General features: G+C 37.6%; 2 protein-coding genes across 13 annotated transcripts in view; one reads left to right on the top strand and one right to left on the bottom strand.

Moving 5' to 3' along the window:
- The window catches only part of CSPP1 (centrosome and spindle pole associated protein 1), a 167,972-nt gene extending 152,452 nt beyond the window's left edge, over positions 1–15,520 (top strand). For all 11 annotated transcript variants that reach the window (XM_059166296.1, XM_059166293.1, XM_059166299.1 and 8 more), the window contains 5 exons: positions 722–768; positions 2,892–2,955; positions 8,390–8,499; positions 12,918–13,056; positions 14,872–15,520. In XM_059166296.1, coding sequence (XP_059022279.1) covers positions 722–768; positions 2,892–2,955; positions 8,390–8,499; positions 12,918–13,056; positions 14,872–15,080 — 569 coding nt within the window. In that variant the 3' untranslated portion in view covers positions 15,081–15,520. The remainder of the gene's footprint in view (positions 1–721; positions 769–2,891; positions 2,956–8,389; positions 8,500–12,917; positions 13,057–14,871) is intronic.
- Positions 15,521–17,014: 1,494 nt separating this feature from the next.
- The window catches only part of ARFGEF1 (ADP ribosylation factor guanine nucleotide exchange factor 1), a 155,210-nt gene continuing 152,709 nt past the window's right edge, over positions 17,015–19,515 (bottom strand). For both annotated transcript variants that reach the window (XM_059166286.1, XM_059166287.1), the window contains exon 39: positions 17,015–18,481. In XM_059166286.1, the coding sequence (XP_059022269.1) occupies positions 18,317–18,481 (165 nt within the window). In that variant the 3' untranslated portion in view covers positions 17,015–18,316. The remainder of the gene's footprint in view (positions 18,482–19,515) is intronic.

The following is a 19,515-nucleotide window of genomic DNA, read 5'->3' as shown; positions in this document are numbered from 1 at the left end:
ATCACAAGCATGGTATAAAATATTCTAAGAAGGAGTATAGGCTATCATTCATTCATACCCTATTTATCCTAAAGGCAGTCCCTAAAGGACAAAATGCACTATTGGATGCACATAGGAAAACTGGTCAAATCAAAGAGGAGGGGGCTTTGGTTGGGGCACCTGTGTGGCTCAGTAGGTTAAGCCTCTGCCTTTGGCTCAGGTCATGATCTCAGGGTCCTGGGATCGAGCCCCACATTGGGCTCCCTGCTCAGCAGGGAGTCTGCTTCCCCCTCTCTCTCTGCCTGCCTCTCTGCCTACTTGTGATTTCTTTCTGTCAAATAAATCAATAAAATCTTTAAAAAGGGGGGGGGGGCATTTGGTATACTTCCTCCAGAGACTCTGTGTAACCAGGTGCCTGGAGCTGAAAAATTCTATGTGAGGGACCCGTGTTTAAGTCCACTCAGCAACTTTCTGCCCAGATTGTGGAAATATGAGTGAAGCTTGAAGAATCCTGCATTATTTTCTTTTCCTGCAGACTTCACAATGATTTTTACTTTTGTCTATTCAACTAGAATGGATGCTGAACTAGTTATAAATATATTTATATATATAATTATAAATTAATAAGTAATAGCTTAACATTCTAAAATGTGATAGTTGAAAAAATTTACAGTAGAGAGCTAGTCACAAAGGATATTGTAAAAGTTTTTATTTTTAAATGTTTTTTCTCCATTAACTACAGCTGACTTGGATGCCATCCCAAGTGCTAAAGTACGGGACCGCAGAATGGTAAGAAACCAGTTACAATTTTCCAAGCTAGTTTTTGGGGGATAAAAAATTTTTAGGAATAAGGTAAGTGAGTAATCCAATTTTGAATATTGAGTTAAGAAAGAATTTAACTCTTGTCTCATCCCTGTAGTGGGTATTCAGAGATGTATTAGTGGAATATGTAGAGAGAAAGCATATTGTTATACGAAGTATATTGTGGTTACAAGACTTCAGGGCTAGGCTGTTCAGGTTGGTCTGTTTTTAGCCGTGTGACTTCAGGCAAGGTATTTAATCTTAGTTTTAAACATGGTAAGTTTTGAGATGCCTGCTAGACAAACAGTTGGAACTGGCAAGTAACAGACAGGTAAGGGAGTTCAGGGGAAAAGACTGAGGTTGGAAATAAATTTAACCTTCATACACACGAGTAACAGTAACAATATTATTGCATTTTCAGATTATAAAGGTAAGGCTCAGCTCAGCTGTTTTAGTAGCCCAGGGTCACCAGTTGGTAGCTGTTGGTGCTTCATTTGAAGTGATAATGATGTTGCTAATAGCTACCAGTTAGAGAGTGACCACCCTATCTGTGCTAGGTACTTGATGTTTATTTCTCTCAAGTATACAAGATATGCATTCTTTCTGTGACGGAAGAGGAAACGGTGGGCCCATGATCACGCAGTGGTAAGCTGCACAGCCCAGGCTTGAAACCAAGGTGGTCTTGAGAGCTCCTCCTTGTCCCCATGCCATCCCTATTCCTGAAATCTCTGCAGGTTGGTAGGTTTCTCTGAATGTGGCAGCCACATTTCTCAGTGAAAAGATACTGAAATTTAACCAAAATTTTAACCAAAATCCCAGATTAAAATAACAAAATAACACCATATTTTGCTGAGTAGTAACTCAGCAGAAACAGCTTATCATGGCTGTTACCAAGAAGCTAATAAATTTTGGGGTCCTCATCACCCTAGAAACTGGATTGTATAGCAAACACAAATGAAAAGTGGGGCAGGTTGTCATGGAGAAGATAGAGCTTACCTGGACTTGGATCACTTTTCAGATACATGAAGGACTCTGATGAGCAAGAGAGGCTGGGTGGTATGCGGTGCTAGGAACATCTGGTTCAGACCATTTAGTAAATATTAGAAGCTGTTCATGCCAAAAAGCAAAAGTAGAATCAGTAGGTGTTAAATGAAAAAGGAAAGTTAAATGCAACCTATGGAAGAATTCAGTGATAATGCTGTGAATTCTGATAATGCTGTGTATTAGTGGAATGTATTTAGAAATTAATGGTTAGCTCTTCAGTGGAGTGTTCTAGCACATCCTAGAAATCTGCTGGGGAAGTGGTGGTATGTGACTTTAGGCTCCTTCCAACATATAAGGAGACAGTATTCTCTGTGTGTAAATCTGTTAATCTCTTATTTGAGAGCTCATTATAAACACAATCTTAGTGGTATTTTCCCCCCTACTCTTATGTTTCCTCTGTATCTGTGCTCTACCTTTGTGACAACTGCTGTCTCATAGGGCTGTCATTGTCTGAGGACACAGCCCTCTCTCCCCCATGAGATTACGATCCACTCCACAGCAGAAACTCTTACTCATCTTTGTTCTGGCATGGAGGAAATAATAGGAAGTACACTGTACAAATAACTGAAAGAATGAATGAATCTTGGCTGTGGTTTAAAGACTTAATTTTTATTTATTTTTTTAAGATATTACTTATTACTTATTTGTCAGATCAAGAGAGAGAGAAGAGTTGGTGGAGGTGGCAGGGAGAGGGAGATGCAGACTCCCTGCTGAGCAAGGAGCCCCATGTGGGATGTAGTCACAGGACCCTGGGATCATGACCTGAGCCAAAGGCAGATGCTTAATCAACTAAGCCAACCAGGCGTACCAGTTTAAAGACTTTTAATGTTTAATTGGGTTCATTGCTTCATACTGTTTTCATCGCAGTATTGTGACCCTAAATAAAACCGGTCTTTCTTTATTGGGCACTGGAATGTGGTGTAGGAGGCAAGCAGCCAGTCCTACCTTTCTCCATTCATTTTTTGCTAATTTTTGGGACAGTGTAGAGACTTGTGCCTCTTGGTACAAATTTGTTGTTTTTCCATACAGGACTAATAAAAATCATTAATACATGATGTTTCTTTTAGCCTAGAGAGGACTCCGATGATTTCTTGAAAACTTCATTATTGGAATCTGATAGTGCTTTTATTGGTGAGTATATTTCTTTTACCAATCTAGTTACTTAAATATTAAGCATTTATATTTCTTTTAAGTATACTTCTCCATACTTAACAAAATGAGCACTTCACTCTCTGTTTTGCAAGGTGGTAGAAAGGGAATGTTCTATTTTATTAACTTAATAATTATCAAATATGACTTACTCTGATTTTAAAAACTTTGTAGGGACGCCTGGGTGGCTCAGTTGGTTAAGCAGCTGCCTTCGGCTCAGGTCATGATCCCAGGGTCCTGGGATCGAGTCCCACATCGGGCTCCTTGCTCGGCAGGGAGCCTGCTTCTCCCTCTGCCTCTGCCTGCCTCTTTGTCTGCCTGTGCTCGCTTGCTCTCTCTCCCTCTGTCTCTGACAAATGAATAAATAAAATCTTTAAAAAAAAAAAAAAAAAAAAAAAAAAAAACTTTGTAACTAAAATGAACTTTAGTAGTCATAGGAAAGGTTCACACAAAAACCTGTATGAATTTTCGTAACAGCTTTACTATAATAGCCAAAAACTGGAGTCAGCCCAGATATCCTTCAGTAGATGATTGGTTAAAGTATAGTACATCCATTCAGTGGAATACTACTAAGAGATCAGTGCGTCAGGATCAAGGATATTTTATCAGTATTAGTATCCTGGGTGTGAGACTGTTGTTGCTTTCTTTTGCAAAACATTACCACTGGAGGGACCTGGCCAAAGTATGCAAAGGACCTCTTTGATTTCTTAAAACTGCATGTGAATCTTTCAATTTTAAAAGGTCATAAGGATATTCTTAGTTTTAAGGAAAAATAAATCTCACAGTACCTTTACTTATATTCTTAAGTACTGTAATGCACATGTAATTATGTACTCTGATCATAAGCATTTCTGCTGTCTTAGGGCCATCAGGGAATTAAATATCCTACATACTAGTTGTATTTCATGAGATGAAAATTCCAAACTAGCCTATACTTTTTTAGTGAGTGTTTCTTTTCAGGGTGTCCTCCAGGGTGTCATATTGTGGAGAGTGATTACAGATAGAGAAACCAGGAGGAAGGAAATAGGATAGGGAGGTTGTCTATGGAGGCATCAGGGCAATGTGACCTATTCCTGCCAAAAATTAAGACAGTTTGGGGCACTCAAGATTGTGTCTTGGACTATTTCATTATATTAGACCAAAGATATAGCAATCTCTCTTCTTGATATCCCACAAATATCCTATGGTCATGACTGTTACCACTGTTCTAGTGAATGTGGGTAAGGCTTTTTCTCTAGATGAGAAAGTTCTGAGGATCTAAATATGTAGCATGTTGACTACAGTTAACAGTACTGTACTATAAACATGAACGTTGCTGTGAGAGTGGAGTTTTAATGTCCTCACCATAACAAGAACAGCAAAATGGCAATTCTGTGAAGGAGGAAGAGGATGTGTTAACTAGCCTTCTTGTAAAAAAAAACATTTTGCAATATGTAATTGACCCTTGAACAACATGGGTTTGAACTGTGCGGATCCACTTCTCTGTGGATTTTTTCTCTGTAAATACAGTACTGGGGAAAGTGTATTTTCTCAGTAACATTTTCTCTTCTTTTTTTGGAAGAATATATATATATATATATACACACACACACACACTTTTGGACTCCTCAAGTCAATTTACTGTTGACTTGAAGCCTTACTGATAACACAATTAACACATACTTTATATGTATATATACATATATATATATACATATATATGTATATATATATATGTATATATATATATGTATATATATATATAAAGTATGTGTTAATTGTGTTATCAGTAAGGCTTCAAGTCAACAGTAAATTTTTTGAGGAGTCCAAAACTATATGTGGCTTTTCAAACATGCAGGGCCCCTGCATTGTTCAAGGGTCAGCTATATATGTAATATCAGATCATCACATTGTATACCTTAGACTTACAGTGTTCTATGTCTGTAGTAAATTAAGCTGGAAAAAACACAAATTGACTATAAAAAAGAAATTCTATCAATAATAAGTTTCTAAAACAGAAAGCACCAGGTCCAGATAGCTTCATTGGTGGATTCTCCCAAATGTTTAGGGAAGAATTCTATCAGTTCTCTACAACCTCTTCCAGAAAACAGAAGTAGAGGGACACATTCTGAGTGTCCGCATTACCCTAATACCAGACAGAGAAGAGTGCAAGAAAACTACATACCAGTACCTCTCATGAACATAGATGCAAAAATTCTCAGGAAAATATTAGCAAAATGAATTTAACAATGTGTGAAATACCACAACCAAGTAGAATTTATATCAGGTAGGCAAACTTGTTTATATTCAGTTAATATAATTAATCAAAATGTAATCATCCTATTAACAGGCAAAAGAAGAAAAATCACATGATCAGTATCAGTAGATGCAGAAAGGCACTGAACAAAATCCAACACCCAGTCATGATAACTCAGCAAACTAGGGCTATAAGGGAGCATCCTCAGCTTGATAGAGAATATCTACAGAAACCGTACAGCCAACATCATATTTAATGATGAGGAAATAGTAACTTTCCTGTAAAGACCAGGAAACGGCAAAGAGGTCTCTTCTCACTGCTCCTCAACATCATTGTGGAAGTCCTAGCTGATGTGCCAAGACAAGAAAAGGAGGAATACAGATTGGGAGGGAGAAATAATACTGTCTTTGTGCATAGATGATATGATTGTAGGAAATCTGATGAATAAAAGAAATCCTGGTACTAATAAGTAGTTACAGCATGGTTGCAGGATACCAGGTCAAAACACAGAAGTCAGTTGCTTTCCTAGATGTACCAGCAATGAACAAGTGGTCTCAGAAATTTAAAACACAGTATCACTCACATTAGCATCCCCTAAAAAAGAAATGTGTAGATACAGATCTCATACTGATTTTCTTATGAGAAAAACTATAAAACACTTATGAAATAAAACAGGTGATTTCATGTTAATGGATTGGGAGATGCAATATGGTTTAAGATACCAGTTCTTCCCAACTTGACCTATAAATTCAATACAATCCCAGTCAAACTGATTCTCAAGTTTATATGGAGAGGCAAAAGATCCAGAATAGCCAGCTCAGTATGTAAAGAGGACAAAGGTGAAAACTGACACTTCAACTTTATAAGTTAATAGTAATCAAGTGGTTTGGTATTGGCAAAAGGATATACAAATAGATCAGTTGAACAGAATAGAGTCTAGAAATAGAGCCAAACAAGTACATTCCATTGTTTTTTGACAAAAGAGCAAAGGCAGTTCAATGGACAAAAGATGGTCTTTTCAATAAATGGTGCTAGAACAACTGGACATCTACATGCAAGAAAAGGAATCTAGACACAGATCTTACGCCCTTCAACAGAAACAACTAAAAGTGGACCATAAACCCAAATGTAAAATGCAAAATTATACAACTCCTAGAAGATAACAGAGGAGAAAACCTAGAAGAACTTAGGGATGATGATGACATTTTAAATACAATACCAGAGGTGTAATCCATTAGAGAGAGATTGGATAAACCAGACTTCTTTAAAAACTTTTTCTTTAAAAACAGTGTCAAGCGAATGAGAAGAAGAGCCAGAGACTAGGAGAAAATACTTGGCTAAAGACCCATCTGATAAAGGAATGTTACCACAACCAAGTAGAACTCTTAAAACTCAACAATAAGGAACAATTCAATTAAAAGATGGGCAAAAGATCCAAACATATTTCACTAAGGACCTACAGATGGCAAATAAGCATATGAAAATATGTCTTTAGGGAAATGTAAATTCATAACAAGATACCACTGTTAGAATGGCCAAGATCACAGGAACTCTTACTCAGTGCTGATAGGAATGTAAAATGGTACAGCCATCTGGGAGACAGTTTGGAAGTTTCTTAAGAAACCAAAACATACTCTTAACAATCCTGCAGTCACACTACTTGATATGTACACAAAGGAGTTAAAATTTATGTCCATACAAAAATCCACACACAGATATTTACAGCAGTTTTATCAGTAATTTCCAAGAACTAGAAGCAACCAAGATGTCTTTCAGAAGGTGAATGGATAAAAATACTGTGATACAACCAGACAGTGAAATATTATTATTCTGTGCTGAAAAGGAATGAGCTACAAAACCATGGAAAGATACAGAAGATCCTTGAATGCATTTGTATGAAAGAAGCCAATCTGAACAGGCTACATACTATAGGATTCCAACTTTATGACCATCAGGAAAAGACAAAACTATGGAGGCAGCAAAGAGATCAGCAGATACAGAGGAAGGAATGGATAGGTGGTGCACAGGAGAGTTTTAGGGCAGTGAAGCTATCCTGTGGGTATTGTCATACTGGATACATGTCCAAACCCATGCAATGTACACCACCAAGAGTAACCTAATGTAAATTACAGATGTTGGGTGATAATGCGTTAGTGCGGGTTCACTGATTTTAACAAACATACCACTCTGTTGATAGCGAGGTAAGCTATGAGTGTGCGGACGGGGTGTTTTCCACCCTGTTTTCGTCTTTTTTTTTTTTAAAGCAAGTGCATTAATGGTTGGGTATATACAGAAATCACAAAACTTTATTTTTGGAATTTTAAAAAACCACATCTCTTTCAGTAAAATGTAGTTATTGCTGCCTTTAAAAAAGCTGTACGTTTTAAATATCAGAAATTTGAATATCACTTATAGGGCAAATGGTAGTATTGTATCAATATTAAATTTCCTGAATGTGATAAAGGTATAATGTAGGAGACAGTCCTTGTTCTTAGATAGTACATACTTCACTATGTGGAGATGAAGTGTCAACTTACTGGTTCACCATTAACACCATCACCCCCCATATAAAATAAAGTATATGTGGCAAAATAAGAATGGTGATTTTAGGTATTTATTGTATTATAACTTTCCTTTAGGTTTTTCAAAATAGTCTTTTAAAATAAAGAGTTGGAAAAATTCTAAATGTTCTAAATGGATTACCTCCACGATCACTAGAGAGGTTGTGATCAAAAAGATTGATAATACCAAGTGTTGGTGTATGGGTTAACTAGAACCTTCTTATATTGTAAAATGATAGAACCACTTCTGAAAATGGTTTGGTAGTTACTCAAAAGGCTAAACATAGAGTTAAACAGAATACCCAGCAATTTCACTCCTAGGAATATACTCCAAAGAAATGAAAACATATGGCCACAAAGACATGTACACGAATGTTCACAGCAAATTAGTAACTCTCAACTAGAAACAATTCACAGGTCCATCACCTGGTGAATACATAGATAAAATGTGTATTCCACAAAAGTTACTGAGCTATTTGTGTACATTTGTAGTAGCTGAATTTTATTATATGTAAATAATACCTTAAAGCTAGTAAAAAACAAAGTATTGGTTTAGCACGGAGTAAAAAAATTTGAAATGATGGATGTTTAAGGCTTCTCCTTTGTGTGGTCTTCCTAGGTGCTTATGGCGAGACATATCCTGCCATTGAAGATGACATCCTCCCTCCACCGTCCCAGGTGCCCTCTGCAAGGGAGCGCAGGAGGAACAAACAGAAAGGACTGGACTTTGTATGTATGAAGTATCTTTTTCTTTTTTCCCTTTTCAGTTTAGGAGAGGTCCGGGTTCTGACCATTTGGTCCACAAGAGACTCGTTTTAAGCCCAAAGACACCCCCAGATTGAAAGTGAGGGAGTAGAAAACCATTTATCATGCTAATAGACATCAAAAGAAAGCTGGGTTAGCAATTCTTATATCAGACAAGTTAGGTTTGTTTGTTTGTTTGTTTTAAGAGCGAGAATGAGAGAGAGAGTGTGACAGAATACACTAGCAGGAGGAAGGGACAGAGGGAGAAGCAAGCTCCCCGCTCAGCTGAGAGCCCGATGTGGGACTTGAACCCAGAAGACTGGGATCATGACCTGAGCTGAAGGTAGATGCTTAAACGACTGAGCCATCCGCACACCCTGAAACAAATAAGATTTTAAACCAAAGACTGTAATACAGGATGAGGAAGGACACTATATCATAATTAAAGTGTTTATTCAACAAGATCATCTAATAGTTGTAAATATTTATGCCCCTAACATGGGAGCAGCAAAAAATACAAACCAATTAATAACTAAATCAAAGAAACACATCAATAATAGTAGGGGACTTTAACACCCTGGGAACTGAAATGGACAGATCATCGAAGCAGAAGATAAAAGGGAAACAAGGACTTTGAATGACACACTAGACTGGATGGACTTCACAGATATCTTCAGAGCATTCCATCCTAAAGCAACAGAATATACATTCTTCTCCAGTGCACATGGAACATTCTCCAGAAGAGAGCACATCCTGGGTCTCAAATCAGGTCTCAGCCGGTACCAAAAGACTGGGATCATTCCCTATATATTTTCAGACCACAATGTTTTGAAACTAGAACTCAACCACAAGAGGAAAGTTGGAAAGAAGGCAAATACATGGAGGCTAAAGAGCATCATACTCAAGAATGAATGGGTCAACCAAGAAATTAAAGAAGAATTTTAAAAATTCATGGAAACAAATGATGAAAACACAACTGTTCAGAATCTTTGGGCTGCAGCAAAGGAGGTCCTAAGAGGGAAGGACATAGCAATATGAGCCTTTCTCAAGAAATAAGGAAGGTTTCAAATATACAACCTGACCTTATACCTAAAGGAGCTGGTAAAGGACAACAAATACAGCCTAAACCCAGCAGGAGAAGAGAATAAATAAAGGTTAGAGCAGAAATCAACAAAACAGAAACCAAAGGAACAGTAGAATGGACCAAGGAAACTAGGAGCTGGTTCTTTGAAAGAATTATTAGGATCAATAAGCCCCTAGCCAGACTTATCAAAAAGAAAACAGAAAGGACCCAAATAAGTAAAATCATGAATGAAAGAGGAGAGATCATGACCAATACCAAAGAAATAGTTTTAAGAACATATTATGAGCAACTATATGCTAACAAATGAGGCAATCTGGAAGAAATGGATGCATTCCTAGGGACTTATAAACTACCAAAACAATCACGAAGAAAGAGAAAACCTGAAGAGACCCATAACCAGCAAAGAAATTGAAGCAGTAATCAAAAATCTCCCAAGAAACAAGAGCCCAGGGCCAGATGACCTCCCAGGGGAATTCTATCAAATATTTAAATAAGAATTAATACCTGTTCTTCTGAAGCTGTTTCAAAAAAATAGAAATGGAAGGAAAACTTCCAAACCCTTTCTATGAAGCCTGCATTACCTTGATCCCAAAAGCGGACAAAGACCCCACCAAAAAGGAGGATTATAGACCAAGATCCCTGATGAACATGGATGCCAAAATTCTCACCAAGGTACTAGCCAATAGGATCCAAAGGTACAATTTGAAAAACCCTCTGCAGTAGGCGCCAAAAGTACAGTAAAAGGATTATTCACCACGACCAAGTCTATATATATTAATTAATTATATATATAACATATATTTCAGCCATCAAAAAATGAAATCTTGCCATTTGCAGCGATGTGGATGGAACTAGAGGGTATTATGCTAAGTGAAATAGGTCAGAGAAAGACAATTACTCACTCATATGTGGAATTTAAGAAACAAAAGACAGGATCATAGGGGAAAAAAGGGGGTTAAAAAAAAACAAAAATCATAAGCGACTGTCAATCATAGGAAACAGAGTGCTGATGGTTGCTGGAGTGGGGATGGGTGGAGGGACAGGCTAATGGAGATGGACATTAAGGCGGGCATGTGATGATATAATGAGCACAGGGTATTATGTAATACTGATGAATCCTAGGCCTGTACCTCTGAAACCAGTAATATGTTACATATTTATTGAATATAAATTTTTTAAAATGTTTGAAAATAAATAAGTAAAAGTAAAAAATATATTGGGGTGGTCCAGTAATGAGTGAGCACTTGCTGTGGATAGAGGTGACTTTAGGCTCCACCACCAAATAGTTCCCTAACCTTAGTAGGTCATTGAATTCTGGTACCTTGGCTTCTCTGAGGTAGTGTTTTCCTATCTCCTAGTGTGGTTATAAGCCTAGCAGTCCCTGGCACAGAATGTTCATTCCACACCCTAATCTTCCTCCTCCTCTGTTGCAGAATATTTGGATTTCAGAAAGTACAAGAAGCAATTGATAAACGTTTATTGCAAAGTATGCTTTATCCTCTTAGACACTTAAGCCTACTATAAAGTATTTTGTTCAGATAACCTGTCCAAGGTCACATTCTATAGGAAGGCTGATATTCAACCTATATTCTTTTCATAGAATGTGTGCAAATTTTTTTTTTTTTAATTTATTTGACAGGCAGAGATCACAAGTAGGCAGAGAGGCGGGCAGAGAGAGAGAGAGAGAGAGAGAGGAAGGAAAGCAGGCTCCCTGCTGAGCAGAGAGCCCGATACGGGGCTCGATCCCAGGACCCTGGGATCATGACCTGAGCCAAAGGCAGAGGCTTTAACCCACTGAGCCACCCAGGTGTCCCTGTGTAAATGTTTTTATAGTATACCCAGTAAAAAGCCCTTGTGACGTTGTGTACTTTGTTGACTAGATAACTTTGGGCAAATTCTTAAACTGTTGCTGTCCTATATATGTGACATGGAGATACAGTTAGATAATATATATGAACCATTAGCACTGAATCAGGTCCACAAAGGATAAATGCTGTTATTAGCATTATTTTTTTGTTTGTTTGTTATTAGCATTATTACATGTGTAGCTTTAGTAGGTGGAAGTAACTTGTTTCCCCAGCAACCATCAGTCTACTTTCTGTCTCCATAGTATTTCCTTTTCTGGATGGATACACAGAAATGAGATATGGTCAAGCATGTCAGTACTTGCCTCCTTTTTATTGCTGAGTAATAGTCCTTTGAATGGGGATTTCACATTCAGTTTATCCATTCAACACTTGATGGACATTTGGATTGTTTCTACTTTTGTGTACAAGTTTTCTGATGATTTTCATTTCTGTTGCATGCATACCTAGCAATAGAATTGTTGTGTTATAGAAGTAACTATGGTCAACATTTTGAGGAACTGCCAGACTGGTTTTCAAAGTGGCTACACCATTTTATACTTCCACTAGCAATAGATGAAGGTTCCAGTTTCTGTATCATGGCTACACTTGTTACTGTCTCTTTTATTATAGTTATTATAGTCATCCTAGGGAGTGTGAAGTCTCATTGTGGGTTTTTCATTTCCCTTATGATGTTCAGTATCTTCTTTTAAGATGTCTGCAAATCCTTTGCCCATTTTCTAATCAGGCTATTGTTGATTTGTCAGTTATGTATTTGAGATTCAAGTCCCTTATTACATGTATGATTTGCATAGTTTTCTCTCATTTTGTGGGTTGTCTTTTACATTGTTCATGGGAGTCCAACTTACCAATCTTCTGTTTTATCACTTGTGCTTTTGGGGTCTAATAATTAGAAACCATTACCTAACCCAGTTACTTGTGTTTTCTTCTAAGGAGGTCAGAGATCTACTCTGAGTTAATTTTCGCAATTGATGTGAGGTGTGGGGATCCAAATTCATTCTTTCGCATTGTGGACAATCCAGTTGTTCCAGTAACATGTTGTTGAAAAGGCTCTTCTTTCCCCTAGTGAATTTTGTTGGCCTTTTTGTCCATAAATGTAAGGGTTTGTTCCAGGACTCTATTCCATTGATCTGTAGGTCTCGCTTTAAGCCACTACCACCTGAATTGATTACTGTAGCTTAATGGATTCTTAGCCCGTTGTTTCACTTTTTTTTACCTTTTGGGTCCTAAAATTTCCCATCTTCACCCAGCCTGGCAGCATTTACATATTATTATCACAGATGCTGTATCTTTACCTGAGCCTGCATGAATAAACACCAAAACTTAAATGGAAATCTGTAGCATTTATATTCTACTTTATTCCTTACACTATATATTTATCAGGAGCAAGAATATTTTTAGGTTCACTGATTGAGGTCAATGTTTGTTTCAAAAATTCTCTTTTCTAATTACAGGATAACAATCATCCTAATATGCCACCAGATGGTCTCTCTTTAAGATCTGTGTCCAGTATAAATATTGATCAGCTTAGGATGAAAAATGAGGAACGGATGCGAAAACTGAATGAACTTCAGAATAAACTGATTAATACAGGTAAATGGCCAGTCTTAAGGGATCAAACAGTTTACAAGAAGTTTTACAGCCAAACTTGTTGGCTGGGGGACGATGCAGTGAATTTTGCAATCCCTTTGAGTTGTAAGGCCTAAAACCACAGACACTATCCAGGAAAATCTGGACTCCGGATCAATTTTTCATCACATTCTACCAGAGAGGGTATGCTTTTTGAGTGGATTTTTTTTTTCTTTTAAAATTTTATTTATTTGTCAGAGCACAAGCAGGGGGAACAGCAGGCAGAGGGAGCAGCAGACTCCCTGATGGGCAAGGACCTTGATGCAGGACTTGATCCCAGGACCCTGGGACCATGACCTGAGCTGAATGAAGGCAGACGCTTAACCAACTGAGCCACCCAGGTGTCACCTGAGTGGATTCTAAACCGATGAAATTTTTATTACATATATCCAGGCTCTTTGCTTTCATCAGGGAAAATGCTGGTTAGTATCAGCATCTCACTCCCCTTACCGAACTGAGGAATTATTAGAAACTAATTTGACAACTTTGAAGTCTTTAGAGAACACATCTATTATGAGTTTATAGTACTACGAACAAAATTTTTTTTTAACTTTTTTGCTTGGCTTTTAGTGCCATAGACAAAGCAAAGCAGCCCCAGGTTGATGTTTCTTTTTGTTTAGTGTTTTTCTTAGGGCTTCATGGTCTCTCGTTGTTTGGGTGACCAGCAGGATGATTCCTTAGGCAGCTAGTGAACCCCTCAGTACTAGTTTTAGTGAACAATAGAGTGGTCTTTTGGGACAATTCCCTTTAGTCTGTGAGGCTACATACAATAAGCCTAATAGCAATCTTCCTATCTTTAACACTTCATTTAAATTTAAAACTATACTCCTATAATCTCTAGGAGTCAGGGTATCATATGTTCTGGTGGCAGTTCCATATCAAATGCCAGCACATATGGTAAACTGAAGCAGTACTTTTCATATCGTACCTGAAAAAATGTGGACCAGTGGGAAAACAGTTCTTTAAGTCTGCACTGAGGATTGCCTATTCTTAAATTTCTTTTAGAACCAGTAAGGGTGATTAATAATTAACAGGGGTATATTTAAATTGAAAAAAGTAGAGCATTTAAAGAATCTCTTACAGGTTTTCAGCTTCTAAACTTCTTTTTAACATTGTCCTTTCAAACAGGAGCTTTTTGGTATGATGTGGAGTGACTGCTTATTAAATTGACTGCACATATCCCTTTGCTGGGCTAATTCTTCACAGACCGGGAGATGTTTAAAAAAAAAAAAAAAAGACATCACAGGGTAGGAAGGCAGATTTTCCTATTATATCTAATAAGTAAAATACAGAAATAGTTGAGTATATTCAATTAAAGAATGAAACTTAAGGACCTACCTTTTAATGGAGTAGACAACAACCTCTTAGATTAGGTACAAGAATGGACGTAATTTCATCTCCTGTCTACCTGTCTAGTGCTTTCCTAAAAGGATTTCCTCTCCTTAGAGCATCGGTAATAGGTTTGGAGTTTCTAAAACTTCGCTGAACTTAAAAGTTTTGTAAGGTTGCATACACTTCTGCAGTCAGCTTAACGTTTATCGCTCTTTACTTTGCTGTTTTGGAATCCCTGTGGGTGTTGGCACCACAGAGTCACCTATTCACTTGACCGTTTTTTTCCTACCTCTAAATGAGGGACCTGGACAAAAGAGTACTTTGTAGAACGTAATCCTGTGGAGAAATGCAGGGCTGGAATGGCTTAAATTACAGGAAGAGATCTGTGTGCATTTCAACTCCTGGCCACCAGTGTTACCTGAGTCATGTCCCTCTTGCCTCCTTTAGATGATGAGAGTTCACTGGTTGACCCCGATGACATGAAGCATGTGGGGGACGATGGATCAAACTCTGTAGCCACTGAGCCCTGGCTCCGCCCAGGCACCTCAGAAACGCTGAAACGGTTCATGGCTGAGCAGCTGAACCAGGAGCAGCAGCAAGTTCCTGGAAAACCAGGCACTTACAGTTGGCAGGGCCTGTCTACAGCCCATGGTTAAAATAAATCTGTACTGGACCCAGCAGTGCCTTTTAAGGTGAAAGGAATGTCAAATCGGAACCTTTAATAATACGTGTGCTACTTTTGGCCCTGTTACTTACCCAAGTATCATCTGTATATAAGGTGTTTTTCCCCTATGATGATGTATAATAAAGATGTATATATTCTGTACATAAATAAAAGGCAATGATTAATTTATAGAATGTATAATTATACAGAATTATTTTTGCATAATTTTGCCATAAATTGGGGTGGTAATGAACTCTTGGAATCAACTACCATATGTGCATTATTTTAAATTCTGCTTGTCAGTAAGATAAGGTGAATAAAACAAGTGTCTTAACAATACTGTAAAACCTGAATATGCTTGTATGTACATTTGCCATTGGCAATGCTATTCAAAATAATTCATTTAATAAATACATTGGTTGTAGCTGAGTATTTCAGTTGCTAGGTAATGAATCAAATGTGCTAGTTATTTCCATGTCTTTTACAGCTACTCATTCAGTATAAATGATGGGGCAATCATAACTGATTTTATTCCCATAAGCCATACATTAAATACATCTTTTTGCCTGTTTATGCAAATGAAGGCATTACGTTTACTAATTTATATGACTTAACAACTACTCAATAGAAATAAATTATTTTTGGGCGCCTGGGTGGCTCAGTGGGTTGAGCCGCTGCCTTCGGCTCAGGTCATGATCTCAGGGTCCTGGGATCGAGTCCCGCGTCGGGCTCTCTGCTCAGCAGGGAGCCTGCTTCCCTCTCTCTCTCTCTGCCTGCCTCTCTGCCTACTTGTGATTTCTCTCTGTCAAATAAATTAAAAAATAAATGAAATCTTTAAAAAAAAAAAAAAAAAAAAAAAAAAAAAAAAAAAGAAATAAATTATTTTTTATTATCAATGTCAATTTCTTATTTTAACTGGAATTGAGGTTTCGAGACAAGGTGTTTTAGAAGTTGAAGACAGGACCACCCAGGGTCCAAGGACAGAGACTAGAATTGTTGCTGTGCCATCATGGACCCTTGGATAAGTGAGTCAAGTCTTCCTAATCACTCCATAAGTGGTACCTTTAAAAAAGTAGAGATTAAATCAAAATCTGGGAAATAATTCCTTGGTCTTTAGCATTATGATGGCTGAGAACACCCCCAGACACTCCTTCTTGTACATTTCCACTAATGGAACTAATGGCAGACAGTGTAGACAAGTTTACTACAAGTGTGAAGTTTCTCCATTTTGAATTTTAGCTATGCATATTTTATACTCAACTTTGTAACCTAATCATTGTTTCTTTTACGTGAAGATTTTTCCTCTTATATCTTCATTTGAAAGTATCGTGAAAGCCTCTGTCTCCTGTGGGGAGGGTCCTGAAACTATACCACAAAATAACAAACCACCAGGTCATCTGAAACACTTACCCATCAGATAGATTGGAAGGTCATGGTGGTTCCCAGCTATGAAGGTAGGTGACTCCCAGCTCTAGTATCTATCTGGGCTTGCACGGGGCTGTCTTGGGGGTAGTAAATATGTTATACCTATAAATGCATTGTTCAGTAACTCATCTAAGGTATGAGAGCAAAGACTGAAGACTTATATTTTTAAACACAATCATTATCTTAATGTTCCATTTTTTGTTCAATGCCATAGTATCACACAACTCCTAGGACACACAATGACCCCGACAAACTGCCCCAAAAGTGACTTCAGCTCTCTTAGCCTTCACACAGTGTAGCCTTATTTTGGGTTACATAATTTTAATTATGAATAACCTATGGCTGAGAAAACATGATCCTAATGCCAAAAGCTGAAAAATATCAGAACTAAAGAACACTGAATTTGTAGTTCTGGCCAAGAATATTCCTAAATTGTTCAGCTTTTAACAAAGAATCAATGAAACATGGGGCTGTAGATTACACAGGTTTTGATTGCACTGATGAAATAATCCAAAAACTTTATTGACCTATAACCTGATTAGAATATGCCAGATGAGAATCAATATTGTACAGAAAGTTGTACAGAATTTTTTACATAGAAAACTTTACATCTGTACCATATACATTTTATCCATCTGAAAAAATTTTCTACATCCACTGTTAATACGGAATGCTTGACAATCTTGTCTTTTTTTAACCATCAGAGCACAATTCACAGTATGAATACATTTCCAGTAAATCTAACTCCCCCAACCATGCCAGATTTGTTATTTTAACATATTCAACATTAAATTCTGTACATAGAGTAAAATCTACATCAAGCCCCGCCACCCAAAAGAAAAAAGAAAGTGACAGCAACCTAGATTCATTTTGCAGTGATTCAAGTTTCGGTCCATGAAGGATCAACTCTATTTTAATGGCTCATCTTTAGAAGCCCTAAGAGAAGTATATTACAGGTAGTTAGGTCAGTAGGAGTATTTTCTACTTTTTTTGTTGTTGGTCATGACAAGTGTCAGCCACAACAGCTTTCTGGGCATGTTAAACCCTCAAATTTTCCACCCCCCACAAAAAAGGGCAAAACCAAAACCCCCACAAAATAAAAAAGACAAAAAAAGTTCAACCCAAATGTTTAGTGCATTTGACAAAATATTATAGGTATTTAGCAAATGAATAAGAAAATAAAGAAATTAAAATAAAACAGTGCAGGAAGAACTATATAATGTTTAAGATTTTTATATTACAGACCTGCATCTCTGTACATTTTTCACAGAAGGATGATTACCAGTATCTCAGATAGCCTGAGTGTGCAAAAATCTTCAGAATAAGAATACCATAGTTGCTAAATATCTTTTACCATGAACAATAATTTCTTCTTCTCCCTCCCACCCCCCAATTATAAACATTTTATCCTTCAAAATACAGCTCTCCTGAGTTGTACTTCTTGCAGAAGTTCAAATCTTTACATCTATAGTTCTTTGGGTAAAGTTTTACTTCCACACCTGCTGAAAATGTATGGGGCTCTCCCTGCTGCCACGGACAGGGAAGGACACATGAACACAAGCTGACACTGTGGAAACAGGCTTTCTGCTCAACATGAGCCCAACATGACAAACAGAATCCACCAGATTACTAAGTAGGGACTGGAGCACTGCAGTGCTGAGTTACAGTTTTAAGCATCTTTACCAGTAACCCTCAAACACTGCAATTCAGAGAAACCGTTTTTCAGGTAGGAAACCTCAGCTCCAAGGTCCTTTTTAAAGAGCGGAGGGATGTAAACGCCAACAGAAAAATACCGAGGTGCCATCATTGCTTATTTATTCCAAGTTCCTGTTCAGGTGGTTGTGATATCTGAAAAACTACTCCAATTCGCAGAAAAAATCTTCTAAGAACAGCACGAAGTTCAGGAATCAAATCAAATTGCATAATTTCACATAAGAGAGGGTAGTAGAATGAAGCATGAGCTTTAAACTGGGGAGAGAAGGAAAGAAATGGCTCCATTAGCAGTGCTTGCATTCCAAACCACAGTAACTCAAGAACCTTCTGAATCAAACTCCTTCAGGGGCCCGCACTGATCAATGAAGACAGAGGAAAGGCATCTGTGTAAAGCAGGGACGGTACTGATTATGGAACTGAAGAAGGGATATTCAAAAGATTCACTCAAATGTTATTCAATTACCTACCCTTATTTTGAAAACCATTTCCCATTACATTTCCTTGACAAACTTCTGACAAACTTTTAGTATCATTGCTTTTCCTGGGTAATAAGCAAAAGTAAGAAGACAAGCAGGAACCACGGTTGAGGTTTTTTTTTAATAAGCTATGGGTTATTGAAACAATCTTGTTTCTTGAAGAAAATTTTAATTTTTATGGAAAATTCTACCTAACACTGTGATATAAAATTGCAATCTCCAGGCAAAGATCAGACGTTCCACATTTATAGTTTAACTGAGGTACTGTGGTCGTCTTTGCTGGAGTTCCTAAATCCTCCACAGAATACAACTTGCCTGCCTGTTTTCTCTCTGCTGCTCTCCACACCCAACAAGGGACTAGAAAGGAGTATGATCGATGGTGCCACAGAAGCCCATGGTGGAACCAGACAGACTGGGGTCTGGAGGCCTTCCTGGCCACACAGCTGCTGGTGCCTTAGGTCACTTCTCCAAGCTTTATCCAGCCCAGGAGTCAGAGGTAAATGCAGGTAGACTAGAGCACATGACTTGGGATGAACATCTGTTCAACACCGAGTGACACCATCTTGACCCCAATCTCAGGCTACCTCACTAGGCACTTTTAAACCAATTCAGGGATCACAGCAACTGGCTTCCAATTATAAAAAGGAAAATGCATATTTTAAAAAATCTCAATGTATATATTTACTTGCATATGTTGTTGTATATATTTAGTTGTATGTATTTAGTTGCATATTTTTAAATTTCTTCCGCTTTCAAATTCTTAAATGAGTTTATGACCCAATCACTAGGGTCCCTGTGTTACATGGAACCGAT

This window comes from Mustela lutreola, chromosome 3, assembly GCF_030435805.1.
Source record: "Mustela lutreola isolate mMusLut2 chromosome 3, mMusLut2.pri, whole genome shotgun sequence".
In the NCBI taxonomy this organism is placed as follows: domain Eukaryota; kingdom Metazoa; phylum Chordata; class Mammalia; order Carnivora; family Mustelidae; genus Mustela; species Mustela lutreola.
The sequence above is the reverse complement of the archived record's forward strand: the minus strand, read 5'-3'. Positions and strand labels throughout refer to the sequence as shown.